This window comes from Camarhynchus parvulus, chromosome 7 (genome assembly GCF_901933205.1).
Source record: "Camarhynchus parvulus chromosome 7, STF_HiC, whole genome shotgun sequence".
Taxonomy (NCBI): Eukaryota; Metazoa; Chordata; class Aves; order Passeriformes; family Thraupidae; genus Camarhynchus; species Camarhynchus parvulus.
Genome location: NC_044577.1, coordinates 19,436,844 through 19,452,812, shown reverse-complemented (window position 1 = coordinate 19,452,812; position 15,969 = coordinate 19,436,844). Strand labels below are relative to the sequence as shown.

The window sequence follows — 15,969 nt, the reverse complement described above, 5'->3', positions numbered from 1 at the left end:
GCTGGAAAATAATTTGACATAAGTCGATAAAATAAGAAAATTATTTTGCATTAATAATACATAAAGAATGACATTTTTTTTCTAAATCACTCAAGATCAAGAAAATTCACTTTTTGGTAAGATTTGACCCTAACTTCCCTCTGCCCATTACCTACCCAGCAGCTGTGTTAATGTATCTCTTACATAAACCCTGAATACTGAAAGTACCTAACAGCACTGTAACAAATTATTTTTATAAACACTTTGACATTGCTTTCCTCCAATGCCTTTTACAGCTGAGTTGTAAAGGATCTGCTAAATTGTCATCATATCCTAGCAAATTTCTGAGCCCCTTGGAGTATTCTTCAGTTATATGGGAACATAAATGTGCCCATGTTTTTAAAACTTCTTTCAAAGTCCCAAACAATTGCAGTTTCTAAAAATATCAGGTCAACATTGATAAAACCAAGGAGCTGAACCAACTCCTCTGCTACAACTAAGATTAGGCAAAAATAATGGTATGGAATGCTAATTGAAATACACCAACTATCTGTGATTGTAACAATTCCTCATAACATGTCAGTATACCTGACAGCAATAGATCTAGATGGTTTCAGACAAATTTTCAGTAATCCTTTAATATATAAATTGAGCAGAAGCAGGCAGAAACTTTTAATCATGCATGTTTTATAAACACAAAGAAAGCTGTGCAATTGCTCAATACCTCTTACACTAAAGAATCCTCATTGATAACAAGTTTGTATTTTCAGAGGACTTATGATTTTATGACTTTTGGTTTTTTTTAATACTAAATTAAACCAGTTAAACTAGTTCAGTCTGTGACAGTCTGGAACAGAAGTTACTGCCCTGCTTCATTTTGTTCCTTTCCTTAGTCTTTATCCTCACTCTTCCAGCTCCTTGTCAGCTTTCTGAACTGAGTTGCTTCTCCTCCTCCTTTCCATACCTTTACTTATTTCCCTCATCTCACAGCCTGGTAAACAGAGCAGAAAAAAAGGGATGGAGAAACCCTGCCTCATCTACAAGAGAGATTGCTGGTCATGCACTCAAAGCTCTCACCACAGTGTGCAGGGGAGAGAAGGGACTCGTTGGTTGTTGTGCTTTTACAGACTTATTGAAGCGTTAAGGTGCTGAGCAGTTTGTGGCGTGCTGAAAGAACTTTCTTCCTGCTTGGTAATACCATGACTTAGCCAGTGCATGTGCAATCAACAGGCTGGAAACAATCAGAAAGCAATTGGTTGGTCAATCTCTCACCCTGGGAATCAGATAAACCTTGGATTGGCTTCGGAAAACCTCTGGTGGCTTTCTGGCACTACTGGTTTTTTAAATTTTCACTGTCAGAATGGCCAGCAGCCAGTAATATTCAAGGAAGGTTTTCCAGGCCAGCATTCCAGTTGTGCTCAGAAAGACTAGAAATTTAGTAGAAGTTTATATTACATTCTGCCAGATCAGTTATAGATTAGCAAGCTATCAGAAAAGCCTTAAAGCACCATGAGAAAATTTTTAAAGAGCTAGGGAAGTTCATAGCTGAAATTGTCCTAACATTTAACTAGAGATTTGAAACTGTTAAGAAAATGCAGTCACACCTCAAGAAACTCTCACAAAGTTATGAACAAACCAGATAACTTTACAAAAGTACTTCTTACTTTCATCAGACAGAACACTTCTTAAAACACAGAGAACCAAGTTCTCGATATGAAAAATATAAGTAAAAAGAGGAAGTTTATCAGTCTCTAAATACCAATTTTATCTGCCTCTGCTTGCAGTTAAATGGGACATTTTAAGGTGGAATTTTTGCCATGTTTCAACATTATTTAAAATCAATTCTAAACGTCCTTTATCTTCACAAGGGAGGTCTGAGTACTGTGCACCTGTTTTTTAAAGCATTCATACACAAAATTGTAATTTTGTATGGAATAAAATTACCTATAAAACCTAAAAGACCTTGTCTCTAATTTTTGTTTTTAAACACCAATTATCTTCTCTCTTCACTCTTTAACATTCATTCTAATTGCTGCTGAGGTCTATTTGCTAATGAGGTTACCTACCATCATTTTCTGGCGCTGTTATACATGAAAAAACTGCTGCAGCTGATCCAGTTACTCTTCAGCTCCACCATTCGAATCATCTGCAACAATAAATTGATTTGTGGTCTTCCTGCTTGAAAGGCAACTCTTCTGTCTTCCAGACTGGGAACAGAGCAGGAAGGAAAAGGAAAGGAGACACAATTACACTTTACTAGAGCTGCCCTAAAGCCAGAAAGAAGCTACGTGTAGAGGGACAAGTATAGGCTCTTACCTAGCTACTTACATTCTCTTCCTTTGGACTTCCATAAATTTACTCCCATAAAACCAGAGGCAAAAGAGATTGCAGACTAAATGCAGCTCTGAAGAACAAATTTTTAATTCTATGTCCTATGATGAAGAAATACTGAGGAAACACTGAGGAAACCTTTCAAATGCAATTCCTTTGACTTAATACAGAACTTTTAAAAATCCAAGAATTACACAAGTGGTTTTTGGACAGTATATTACTGACAATGCCAGGGAGACCTGCAAACTCAACCTTTTTCTGTTCTTCAGAGAAGAAAAGGCATTTTATTTTACTTGGTCATGGATTTTTAAAAGGAGTGCATTTCACCACATAAGTCTGAATTGCCATGTGAAACCTTCATTTCCTGGAAAGGGATTGATAGTGGAACAGGGAAAGGGAAGCTGGAATGTGAATAGGTACCAAGTAATACAGAAAAACTGAATCCCCATGCCTTCCTATTATGCCTTTTCTCTTTTTTTCTTAAGAAAGTTTTGAGAATTTTTAAACTGTAAAATTATTAAAGACATTTATATAGTAATAGATGTGAGTAAATAGGGTACATATACATAGATGTGTTTTGGATATTAACAGATATGTAAATTATTTTTTGATCCTAGCTTTTAGTATGAAGTATTCTCTCCAATCACAAAAGTAAAACAGTTTCATGTGTAAGACAGTAATTTCTAATTGCACTCTGCTGCAGATTTTTCTTACTCCATGTTCTGTGGCACAATCTTTTATTTTCAGAGTTCATCAATTTCCAATTAACTTCTGCAAAGGACTTTATATTAATAACCTGTCAGCAAGTAATATCAGCACTGTGATTTCTTTTCCTGTCACTTCCTCTACGTAGCTTTTGAAATTTCCTGTTGGATGCTCTCCTCGTATGTAGTAGAGTTTAACTGTGAAAAATTGTTTTAATCCTGAAATACAAGTAAAAAATAATGTCAACACTGTATTATTTTGTCTTCATATGTCATTGGTTACTATCTTTTCAAAGCAAACATTCTCCTTTCCATGTCATTCCAGTCTTTATATAAATATAACAGAATTCTAAAAGATTGATGCAACATAGGTAAATGAAATTTAAAGTAACTGCTTTCAAATAAATGAGAAAGTCAGAGTGGTAAAGCTGGTGAATTCACAGTGCTCTTTAGCATTATTCTGGAATATTTTTTGTTGTATGTACATGCAGTTCCAGACAGAGGCCATCAGGAGCCTGTATTTATCTGCCCTCCTATTCAGAATCACATAAATCACATCCAATTTCCAATGTTATATAGTTACAGCATGAGCATCTGCTTTCCATCTGTATAAATTAATTTACTAACATTTGCAGCAATGCTGCAGCACTCTTTGTAAGACCACATTTGGCAACCATCAGGGCCATGAAGAAGTTAAGACAAGAGAAAGGGTATTCACAATGTCAATTATTGGAGAGATTATTTCAACTTTTTGCCTGCCTGAGACCACTGCTGGCACAGTTCAGTTTCCACTATGTTGTGGATACAGCGACAATTTTCACTAAACACTATATCAAGATGTATAAAGATATTATTATTCACTATATAAAGATATTAATGCAAGTATGGCTGCAGAATATGAGCATAAAGCTACTATACAGCTTGGCAATCGAAAAGTACCACATGATGGGTTGCTATGGTATCTGCAAGCATGACTTTTTTATAAAGCAATATTGCAAATAGCAATACAGCATGTAATTCTCTGACCATTTTTAAACATGACCGTTACAGATACTTAGTACTTTGGAAATCAAAACAGTTTATTACATTCCATTTCAGATATATATTGTTTGAAAAATATTTTGTGCTGTTTGTTAATCAGCTGTCACATTCCACAAAGATGATTATCAAGATTGCTGTTAACGAGAAAGTAACATGCTTTTAAGACAATAGAAAATGAAAGTGCAGAGCATGTCTGGAACTGCAGGGTTTGATTGTTATAAATTGTTTATGAAATGCCACTCCTTATTTTCATCAAAAGCTTTTCTTGCAGCAGACATCATGTGTGCTTCAGCATGCAATTTTTCCTCTCCAGAGGGATGAGAATGTGCCGCAGTTTACTTTGCTTGGGTTACACTGCAGTCTTTTTTTTTTGAAGGCAAGCACTAGAATATGTCTCTTTCCACCGTGCAACAGCTCCCACTGATCAGCGAGGAAAAATAAATATGCTGAGTGACAGAACCTGCATGCTGTATCACATAGACAAAACCTAGTTGTGCTCTAAGGATGAAAGAAATGGTACCATCCCCCACTGAAAAAGATGTTGCTAATGCAGAGGTTTGTGAGCCATTAAATATTCCCACACTGCAGAGATTTCAGATTATTTCTCCTAATGCCTTACTGAGCTAGATAAGCCTTTCTGAATCTATACTATAGAATGAATATCGTAAGGATTTTCTATGTCCAAAAAAACCCCCTGCATTTTTAATAATACTTCATGATACATATTATATATATATATAATATGTATAATGAAGTGCAAATGACACAGATACTTTCATACATGATTCTTTAGAAGGCTGGGGCTGTTTCAGGGGTGCACCGTGGGATTAGATGAATAATGCCTATTAAGAAAAGTAAACCTAAAGCTATTTGAGGAATTCCTCACTGCATCAAAACCCTTCAGCTGTAGTTTAGTAAGCTCAGATGAGCACGGCAGTTATTAGCTGACGTGGTATCAGGTCTGGATATAGGTCCAGATGTCTTACAGGGTACAGAACTGAAACCCAAGAAGCTGCTGTTTCAGTCACAGAAGTGCTGACAGTGACTATCTCCACGGCAGCAGAGCGATTATCAGGTTGTACCAAGCACGAACCCCGTCCCTTCAGTGCCAGCCGGGCTCTGGCAGTGCCCGTGCCCGCAGTCGGAGCTCACCGGTGCCGCCCGTGGCTCCGATCCGCCCCATCCGCGCCGCAGCAGCCGGGAGATGCTCCCACCGCCCCCAGCTACGCAAATTCCTGCCTGAAAATACCAACTACCCCCGAACCTACTTAAGGCCTCTTTATGAAAACAAGCGAGAGAGCAATATCCTACCTATTCCCCCTGCTACCTTCTCCCTTTTTCCTTTTTACAGGTGATTCCATATGATGGATGCGGGACTTGTCTTTAGAAGTGGTGTCCTTAGAAGTGAAACATTTTTGTTACAAGGTTGAGCCAGGCCAGGATTTTAAAAATCCCCAAAATGTTTCCCTTTTATGTTCCCGTACAGGTTTGGGGAATAGTTGAGTCTTTTTTGGAGGGTGGGGAGGGGAGCTGGAGGTTGATGACACCTTCACAAAGTAAAATACACCTACATTCATGGGTTAGTAAGAGACAGCTCATTTCTTAGGCAGTTTTAAGGGAGCTTTTCTTACTAATTTTTCCTTCTCTGCGAGCTGGGACAATAAGAGAGTGGAGTGTCCTACTCCTCTAGGAATTTTGCTTAATGTTTTGCATAATGATTTATGACTGACCCATTACCTGATACGACTGTCTTATATCAAAACTAAACCACAGATTTATTTCATACCTGCAGGTTAAGGAGGAAGTCTGCAAGTCAACTGTGTCTTCCATAAGTTTTTTACCTTCAAGGTATACTGGAATAATTTCAAAGAAACACAGAAGTATCCAAATTTATTCAAATATATACACTTGGAATCCAAAAATATATTGCTTTTTCGGTAAAGGTCTGAGATATTGTATTTAAGATACTAAAAATGGAGTGATTCCAGCTGTATTATTGGTTCAATAGTCATAACTTTAAAAATAATAGAAATAGTATAGGGTAAAATGATTTTATAAATGACCTCACATATTTCTGTGCACTACTAAATTTGTAGAAAAATCATTAAATAAATATTTTATGCTTATTCCACATAGAATTTTCAATTTACCTACACACCCATCCAGCACTGGCTTAACTTTAAACAGCAACTTAAGAGTATAAAGTATAATATTTTTTAAAAGTATTTAAATTATTACATTAATATGTAACTATTAGCAACTGCCATATTAAAACACTAGCTATTCAGGATTGAAAAAACCATTCATATTAATTCAAATCAGGTATAGTTACTAAAAACATGCACATTGTCCTTCAAAGCACAGCACAGCAGGGGCTTTTTCCTGTTATTTATATTGGCCCAAGCATACAGTAGCTTCTCTTCACAAAAGAAATGAGAACACAAAAAAAAAACCAAACCAAACCAAAAAACCCCACCAAAACAAACAAAAAAAGGATTAATCACCCCATGCCCAGGTCCTATCCTCACAATGCACACACACCATGTCCCTCATCCTGCCACCTGTGTGCAGCAACCTCTCACCAGGGACCAGCCTGAGAGCCTTGCTGCCTGAGGACAGCTGTGACACGGCCCCTAAAACCTCTAATACCTCCTGTTCCCTCCTCTAGGCGAGCATGGATTTCTTCAGAGGGAAAGGAATTAAAGCAACTCTATTATGCCCCCATGGGGTTATTCTGGTGACAGATCCTGGCTCCCCTATCCCAGAGTGAGCAGTGTCTGCAGGAGCAGCTGTGGAGCCATCCCACACTGGACTTGCCCAACAGAGAATACCACCACAGCTCTTCCTGGACCACTCAAAAATTTAGCAAAAAGACACATAGTTGAAATGCATTTTTTTCTGAATTCTAGAAAAACTCCTCTGGTCAGGACAACATCAGCCTTTCATTTCATCTTGATGGTGACAAGTTGAGACTGAGCTAAGCCACGAAGCAATACACGATCTAGATGTCTAAATCACCTCACCGCTGAAGTGGCTCCCCCTTAATTTTACCAAACATTACTTGTTAATCTTTATAAAATTCATACAATAAAAGACAAAGACTAAAATAATTACATAAAAAGGCTATCTTTATTCTTTTGGTTTGTTAGCAACGTAGTAATTTTTGGTAAAACAACTTCCTGCATGCAGTTCATCAGTTCACTATGAGCAAATAATTTCCATAAAAGCAGAAGCCCATCAATATTCTAGTTCTTTCGTAAGAAATGCAAAGTGTTTCACTGTCCACTGCACAAGTTCACTATTCATCCTCATGAAGGAAGATTTTTGAATAACAAATTATATTTAAAGTGTTTCTACTGCAGTGTGCACCAATAAGCAAAGCAGACAGTGTGAGATTAACTCTGGGGAAAAAGCAATGTTCCTGTGACTAAGATCCCTGAAAATCAATAGACAGGATTGTAACATAAAAAAGACCTTCTATCTTGTTTCACATAAAAAGACCTATCTATGGATCAGAAAAGAAATTTGTACTGTCCATTTGTTTTAAAATTATTCCTTATTAAAAGCTGTTTAAAGCAATTAGCAGAAATTTTCAATTACACATTGTATATTATGTTTCTGAACAGTAAAGTGTCAAAGACAGACAGCAATAAATATTAATAACAACAGGAAATATGTGTAATTTCTTATAGTGAGTAAAAATGTTATAAAATAAAACTGTTTTTAAAATAAAAATAATAGATATATGTTATAATTTTCTTCTAGCCCCATATTTTAAGCCATCTATTTGTCCTGTATAGTCCATTACCTTTCTGCATATTTTCTGATTACAACACTCACACAAAATAAAATCTTTAACAGCAGCAAACTATTGCTTACTGGTATGATGAATGATGGTCTTGTCAAACAGTTTTTCTTTTTACCACTCACATTTCTTCCCATGTTAAACTTTAACAGCTGTAGGATAATAGCAGTAAGCATGCATCAGTTAGAGCTTCCAATTATTTGAAATATCACAGAATATATCATAATATCTACTGAAATATTGTAAGCTGACTTACTAGGGTACATATTTGACACATATATGGTAATTAGGTCATTGTCTCCTTGTTCAAAAAGGTACCACTGTGTAAACCAACTGATTAAATAACAGAGGTTATTTTACTTACATGTATAGTGTCAGCCTGAATGCAAAAAAAAATCATCTAAACCCCAGTGCAGGACAAAGCGGATTTCACTACATCTTTTTGGTCATCTCAGCTCTCTATGGAAGGTTACACTACAGTGGAAACCTGACTAAATTGCCAAGAGGGTGTCAAAACCACCTCTCTCATGTACATACTTTGTGTTTCTATGATCCATCCTTCCAAAGTAGAGAAAATGAAATCTGAGGTACCTATTAAGGTAGTATTTGTCCCCAAAGATACTCTGCTATCAGCTTATACTCATAGCTTTGATTATTTGCCTAAGTGGGATACACTCACGAGAAATAAGAAGCGCAGCAACAGACTTTGGAATAAATATGGAAGCTACTCATGATACTACAAGGTCAAATATACCATTAAAAAAAATTATAGGCACAATTTCCCATTTGTAGCTTTTCTGTGAAAAGAATTGTTTGAATGTTTGAGGAATTATCAGCTATCTTGTACAATGAAAGCAATTTTTTCATAGTTTCACCATTTTCCAAACAGGAGGTCTATGTAGCATCATTTATTTAAACCACTGTATCTGAAATGGACAGTACAATAAATTAAAAACTACTAAAAGATAATAAAAATAAATACATTAAATTTAAAAGAGTAAGTTACCAACCTCTTTTCTGTGAGAATTATTCCCTAGTTTGATTTACTGACAAATTCTTTATCTGGACTCTGTTGGTTTTTTTTATAGTTTGCTGCTTCTTTGATCTACACCCTCAGGTTTGATAATCTGGAATCCTGGCTTTTTGCATTTAGAAGTGGTTTGAAGAGAACTATGTTCATATTATGATGCCATAATTACATATTCCTGACATTTGTGTTTCCCTGCACCTAAGAGTATCATTTAGTGTTTATCTAAATAAAGAGTATTCAGACTTTTTCTCAGCACAGCAGAATTAATAAAGCAGTATGTTATTAAAGCAAGTGAAATCATGAACAAGAATTGACACACATGGAACACAAATAAGAGATGAGATGTACACAGTGGATACACTTACTCCACAAAAATACAGGCTTATTTTAAGGGTTCCTATATTCCAAGTAGAAATTTTGTGTTTCCTCTCAATTAGTAACAGCTGATAATCAAAACTATTGTTCTGCAAGTTTGTTTCCCTGTTACACACCAAGAGTTTACTAGTGATGGATCATTGTCTTGGACAGGCACTGTCTGCAGTAGTGGGTAAATATGTAAAAATTTATAATTTTGGCATAATCCTCCAGTAAGAGTGCTACTGACAAAAACATATTTTCAAGCTTGCAAACATTCATCATGGATAAAAGTGGCCTTTTACTTTTTGTTTCCTCTTCTGTCCTTTCCTTTGTCTTCCTTCTCTGATTTGTCATCTTCATATTTTTCTTTTTCTGGTTTTGTTACACTATCATAAGAAGGCGGAGCTGTGGTGGATGCAGACATATCCATTTTCTCTGGAGATGAATTTTCACTCAGCTTACCAACAGTCACACCCTTTTTGATAAGCTGATCACCCCCATCCTTCTGATACATAAATGAAAGCTTCTTTACTGACTGTCTCAGGAGATGACGTCTGTAAGCACGCTGAATGATAGTGGCAGAAACTTCTTCCTGCTTTCGTTTCAGTGTGGTTGTAATTGGTTCATAGGAAGCTTTAGAAGGATTGGCTGCCATAAACCGATCTTCCATCTGTATTCTGAGGGTGTCCATCTCCCCACTTTCCCCCAAGACTCGCTTTGTGAAAGCAAACAAGATGTCAAGGCAGTGAATTCTGTCACCGCTCACCACAGGTAGATCCATTGCAATAAGATGAATTGTGTTTGGTTTTGGTATATTAAGAGGAGGATCTAGAGAAGCTGCAAAATCAGAGAGTTTGCTATATTCTATGAATTGTGTTGCACCAGGATCATATTTTTCCCAAACCTCATAAAACATCTCAAAGTCATCCTCACCCAAGGGTTCAGCACTTTCTTCAGTAGCAACACTGAAGTTCTCCAAAATCACAGCAATGTACATGTTCACCACTACCAGAAAGGATATGATAATGTAGCTGACAAAGAAGAAAATCCCAACAGAAGGGTTGCCACAGTCACCTTTCACAGAGCTCCCTGGGTGATCTTTATGGGGGTCACAGTCTGGCTCCCCACTGTTTAGAATTGGGTTGAGCAAACTATTCCAGCCAGCGGATGTGGTGATCTGGAACAGGCAGATCATGCTGTTGCCAAACGTTTCAAAGTTGAACATGTCATCAATCCCATCTTCCTTCTTGACATAGGCAAAGTTGGACATGCCAAATATGGCATAGATGAACATGACCAGGAAGAGCAGCAGCCCAATGTTGAACAAAGCAGGAAGAGACATCATCAAAGCAAAAAGCAGAGTGCGGATTCCCTTAGCGCCTTTAATGAGGCGCAGGATTCGACCGATCCTGGCAAGTCGGACAACTCTGAACAAAGTGGGTGACACAAAGTGCTTTTCAATCACGTCAGCTAGAAACATACCTGTGAAACATAAAAATAAAGTAAGAAAGTAAGTTTTTAGCACAGATTACATTTTCCACAGAAAATGTAAAATAATCAAGAGAAATTAAAATTAAGTAACTCTTCTAATTTGCACAACTTGATAGAGATAAAGCATTAAATATACATATAACTATATTTCATTTTGAACATAGGAATTTCTTACCTATTATTGAAAGAATAACAACCACAAAATCAAAAATATTCCAGCCAATGGTGAAGTAATAATAACGGAGTGAAAATATTTTGAAGACACATTCACCAGTGAAAAGGATAACAAAGACCAAGTTAATCCAATATAAAATATTTTGCATCAGTTCAGTCTGGTCATCTGTTTCTATCATCATTGTGATCATGTTAAGACAGATTAGAACCATAATGATGATGTCAAATAGTTGCTTGGTTACAATATCAAACACCAGACCTTGCAATTTGTTCTGAGGGAAGAAAAAAGAAAAGGTTATAGTATTTTTATAATAAACATCTGTTTCCTCCCTCCCATTTCATTCTTCCTCTCCCAAAATATACAACCAAGCAAAAGGCTCAAAAATCTAAGTAAACCACTGTCCAGTAACTTATATGCTAGTTCAAAGTTTTTCTCTCAAAACTCAACAAGCCTATATTTCTTCATATTCTTTGAGTCTCTGTTTTCTCAGGCATAACACATATGAGAGTTTTTCCTGCAGAACAGACACGTGTACATTTCAATTCAGAATGAAGGGGTAACTAATTAGGCTGAAACAGTTTTAAAGGAGAAATTTTATTATAATTGATGTACCACTAAGATTTCTCTCCAAATACTGATGACAGAAGAATTGCACTATTCTTACCACTGGTCGAGGTATAGGTTTTTGTGGTTTCTTGGAGCCCAGCTTCTTCATTGCATTGTAGTATTTCTTTTGCTCTTCTGTCATGAAAATGTCTTGGCCTCCAAGGTAAATTAATAAAAGAAACCCCAAATCTGATTACAGACAAGCCTTCATATCCATTAATTCACAGCATTGCAGAACATGGTTTAAATAAGCCCTTTAGTCATCCTTATACATTGTTACCAAAACCAAAACATAATAATTATTTCAAAGACTGTTAAAATATCTGATGAATCTTGAAGGAAAAATGAAAGAAATTATGGAGCAAAGAAAACCCCCAAAACTTCTATCTATTTCTTATTAAAAAAATACATACCTGATTAATTCAATTAAATAAATTTTAAAAAATAAACCCAACTTGGAAAATACACACTTCATAGACACTTAATAAATCTAGCATCATGAACTCCACATTGTAAATCAACCTACCAAAAAGAAAAAAATTTCAAAGGTACAAAGATACACTGTGAGCATATATGCCTTCAGGTAAAACATACCAAGAGAAAAAAATTACTGATTTTACTTTTCAGGATGTGCATTTTACCATTTGAGCATAGCTATCTCAGTTCAGATGATAAATGAACAGTGTGTATGGAGCTTGATCATCCCCCTACACTGTACCTAATGATTAGAAGCATGGGTTTACTTTGGGGTTTCTTGTCTGAATAAAAGGATTTCTAGACTGGTGTAATACACACATGGAACACTTATCAGAAATACAATTTATATTCACTTATCAGAAATACAATTTATATTTTCAAGTAATTTGCTTTATTCCTTTCATGCACTTGTTTGTAATTGTATTCCAGGTATGCATGATATCAAAGCAGTGGCATTTGGAAATCAACTTCAGAGTCAGGGGTGATTCTGTGACTTTGTCCCACTGAATTTGTGAAATGTAGTGTCAATCTTATAGACAAAGTAATGATAAGTCTGAATTAAGGGGTGTTTAACTCCCAGCTGTGTCTATATATTGACATGAACATTCAGAAGGCAAAAGAGACCATCTTTAACAAACTCTCCTCATAAATCAAATATTCAAGTAAAACTAACTTCTTGGAGTGTAAGAGTTTTGGAAGAAAAACAAGAAGTTGATTTGATAATTATGGTGGAAATATGCTGTGACTTTTGGAAGATTTCAGTCAGTGGGAAATAAAGAATAAAAGAAGAGAGACATAAAGAAAGTGGGAAGGGGTTGGGGATTTCTTCTGCCGTCTCACTGATGTAATGGCTACCATTAGAGAACAAGCCATCCTTGTTTCAGTGTACTGTCCCCAGGGAGAAAAAAGGCCTCAAGGCAAGATAACACACAGGAACCACAGAAAAGGACAGTTTATCTACACAGAGACAGTATGCTGCAACACGAGCTCTTTTCCTATTCATATCCCAACATGCCCAAGTGTCAGTGATATTAAAAAAGAACAATAGTAAGAAAAATGTTGCTAGGTAGCCATGAACTGTGTGATCTGCACATTTCTACAAACACAGACACACCTATAAATTCAAAAGACAGATGCTTGCTCATTTGCAAGATGAGACTGAAGAATACCATATAGATATAATTTCCCCAGCCTAATTGCATGTCCAGTATTTTACTTTCGTGGCGACTTACAACAGCTCAAAATGTACAAGGGGTGTATACCATACTACCAAAAAAAACATTTACCAGGAACCCTTATCTGCCTTCTGAGTCAAGATGATTCCAGTGGACAGTGTCTGCCAAGTGAACTTAATAAAATTTATAATTACCTCATTACTGAGTAAAGTCACCTTGTTACACATCAGCTGCCAAAAATGCCAATAACATGCATATAACCTTAGTCTTGCTCTCCAAGGATGAGAAATGGATCCACCTTCCTGCTATATATATACTGGATGCCCCTGAAGTTCACTCCAAAGAAGGTACAAATATTTTGAAGGATGAAGATGCCATTATTTATGGTTTAAATAGCAAGTACAATTTAATTTCCCATTATAGCTTGCATTTTCATCTATTTACATGTCCCTAGACTTCTTGCCACAATCCTGTGTTCATTTAAATAATAGAAACAGCTTAAGTTGAAAACTTACACATTTTCAAATGACATCCATTTTCTTTTTCTTGCAAATGCACTAACTCAAGACAGTTTCCCTACCCTCTCTAATCTTACAATATAGAGAAGTATTTTCAACATTCATTGTGTTAGCCTCTGTAATGGAGGCCTTCACAATACTGCTAAATGTTACCTCACTATCAATTTTGAAATTTATAGTTTTGCATATTTCCTACTTTCCTGCCTTTTATTTGCTTAAGTCATCTGCACTTTCACATTGCTTAGTCACAGCACTGCAAAGTTAAGAGAAACAAAGACATAATTTTCTGATGGACAACATATCATTGGGCTGTACAGGGATGTGGAGAAAAACACTAAGTGTAATTTTAAATTACTCCAGATGTCTTAAAAAGACTGTTATTTAATTATTTTTAACAAACAAAAATCTTAAAATCTGATTGATTTTTTTTCTTTCTATTACTAAGAGAAATTTCAGACACTGTTATTTATCCTTGCATACATTTACTGAATGCTCAATAACAATGAAGTATTGTGAAAATGAAACATGTGGTACTTATCTTCTTTTTTTGTTGGTTGAAGTTATCTATGATGACACCAATGAATAAGTTCAGGGTGAAAAATGATCCAAAGACGATAAAGGCCACAAAGTAAAGGTACATGTACAGGTTCTCTTCATACTTGGGCTGTTCCTCTGCCTATGTTACACAGGAAAACAGCAAAGCATCACAAATAGCAGTTAAGACAAATCAAAGATCCTGAGCAGGAGGAGAAGTTGCATCCAGATGGACAGGGGCTAAACCCAACTCTTTTGGAGCATACACTACACTTGCCTCATATTTGAACTTGAAAATCTATTTAATACAGGTTTCTGCAACTGCACACATTGCAGGACTTGCCATTCCTTCCCTCTCCCTTGTCTGTTCTCTTTGATGACATTTGACATTTCATATAGGCCCTACTAAATTTGACAGAAATGTGCAGATCTCAAAAGCAATTCAGTTCATACAGATTATATGCAAATCAAGAGCTGGATTAAGGAGAGATGCAAACAAATATCAAGATTAAAAGAAAAATAGGCAAAAGCTAGCAAATTTGGTTTTTGAGATCATCAGAGTCTGCAGCTCTGGATTAGCTTTTGTAGTGATGCCTCTTGACTATTTGGGTTATTTTTGAGGACACAGAAAAAACTTGTTTCATCATCTGTACAATCTCAGACATAAATTAACAGAAAAACAGATCTCATTATTTTGGATTTTTACAGAAGAATTATTAAATTATTAGTAATTTATGTAGCCTATAGCTATAATTTTTGTTACCTGATAAAAGTATAAGCACTTTGTGGGCATAGATTGTAGAAAATTCATCAGGACTTTACATTTAATTTTTTATATTTTAGATCATTTCAACTACCATTCAAGAAGCCTCACATCAGTCTTAGATTTGTTTTCCCTCAGTAAATTTTATATTTACACGGCAGATTTTATATTGCACTCACTTTTGTAGAATCAACTGCGGCATACATAATCTCCATCCATCCTTTAAATGTTGCCTAAAAACAAAATTTGTTAATATTTTCTATCAAAGCCCCAGTTCTGAGAACATTCTGTCTGGTGTGTTACAACTGAAGTATTCACAGGAAGTTCATTACTGCGGAATATCTCCCCCCACTTCTTAAAAAACACTGAATAAATTCTAATCTTCATGGAAATTCATATAAACTCTCTGTGAGATAAGTTGCAATCAATATCATCATACCAGAGAGACAGTGATTTATCTCTCAGGGAAATGTGATGTGCTGGCTGCCATCTGGAAAGCATTACCTTAACAGGAAAGGCACTGTGCTATGTGCCATCCCAGTAAAGCCAAGTCCCTGATGTCAGGATACAGGGAACCTGCATGACCAGCTAGTCCCCCTGCACAGGGATGGTGTGGGTCACTCCATTGGAAACAGGGAGCTCCAAGAAGAGACTGACTGAAGCTGCCCAAGGACTCAGTAGCTCCTTAAAGTGTGTGCCATCTAAGCCTATCACAAAGCTCAGCCTGGTGTCACCTGACAACTGCTGAGGGTGCACTCAATTCCACTACTGATGTCATTGATGGAGCTATCAGATAGTACTGGTCCTGGAGCAAATCCCTGAGAGACACCACTTGGTACTGGTTTCCTCTTGGACAATAAGCCACTGACTGTAGGTCTTGCCACACAGCCATCCTAACTAATTCTTAATCCTTCTAGAGGGTCCTCATCAAACTTACTCTGAGGGCAGGAAAGGTGTGAATGATATGTTTACTGCAACACAGG

The 15,969-nt window shown here is 36.3% G+C and overlaps 1 protein-coding gene across 1 annotated transcript in view; it reads right to left on the bottom strand.

The window, feature by feature from the left end:
• Nucleotides 1-7,165: 7,165 nt before the first annotated feature.
• The window catches only part of LOC115905605 (sodium channel protein type 2 subunit alpha-like), a 61,492-nt gene continuing 52,688 nt past the window's right edge, over nucleotides 7,166-15,969 (bottom strand). The window contains 5 exon segments of the mRNA XM_030952017.1: nucleotides 7,166-10,729; nucleotides 10,914-11,184; nucleotides 11,578-11,682; nucleotides 14,228-14,365; nucleotides 15,166-15,219. Coding sequence (XP_030807877.1) covers nucleotides 9,546-10,729; nucleotides 10,914-11,184; nucleotides 11,578-11,682; nucleotides 14,228-14,365; nucleotides 15,166-15,219 — 1,752 coding nt within the window. The 3' untranslated portion in view covers nucleotides 7,166-9,545.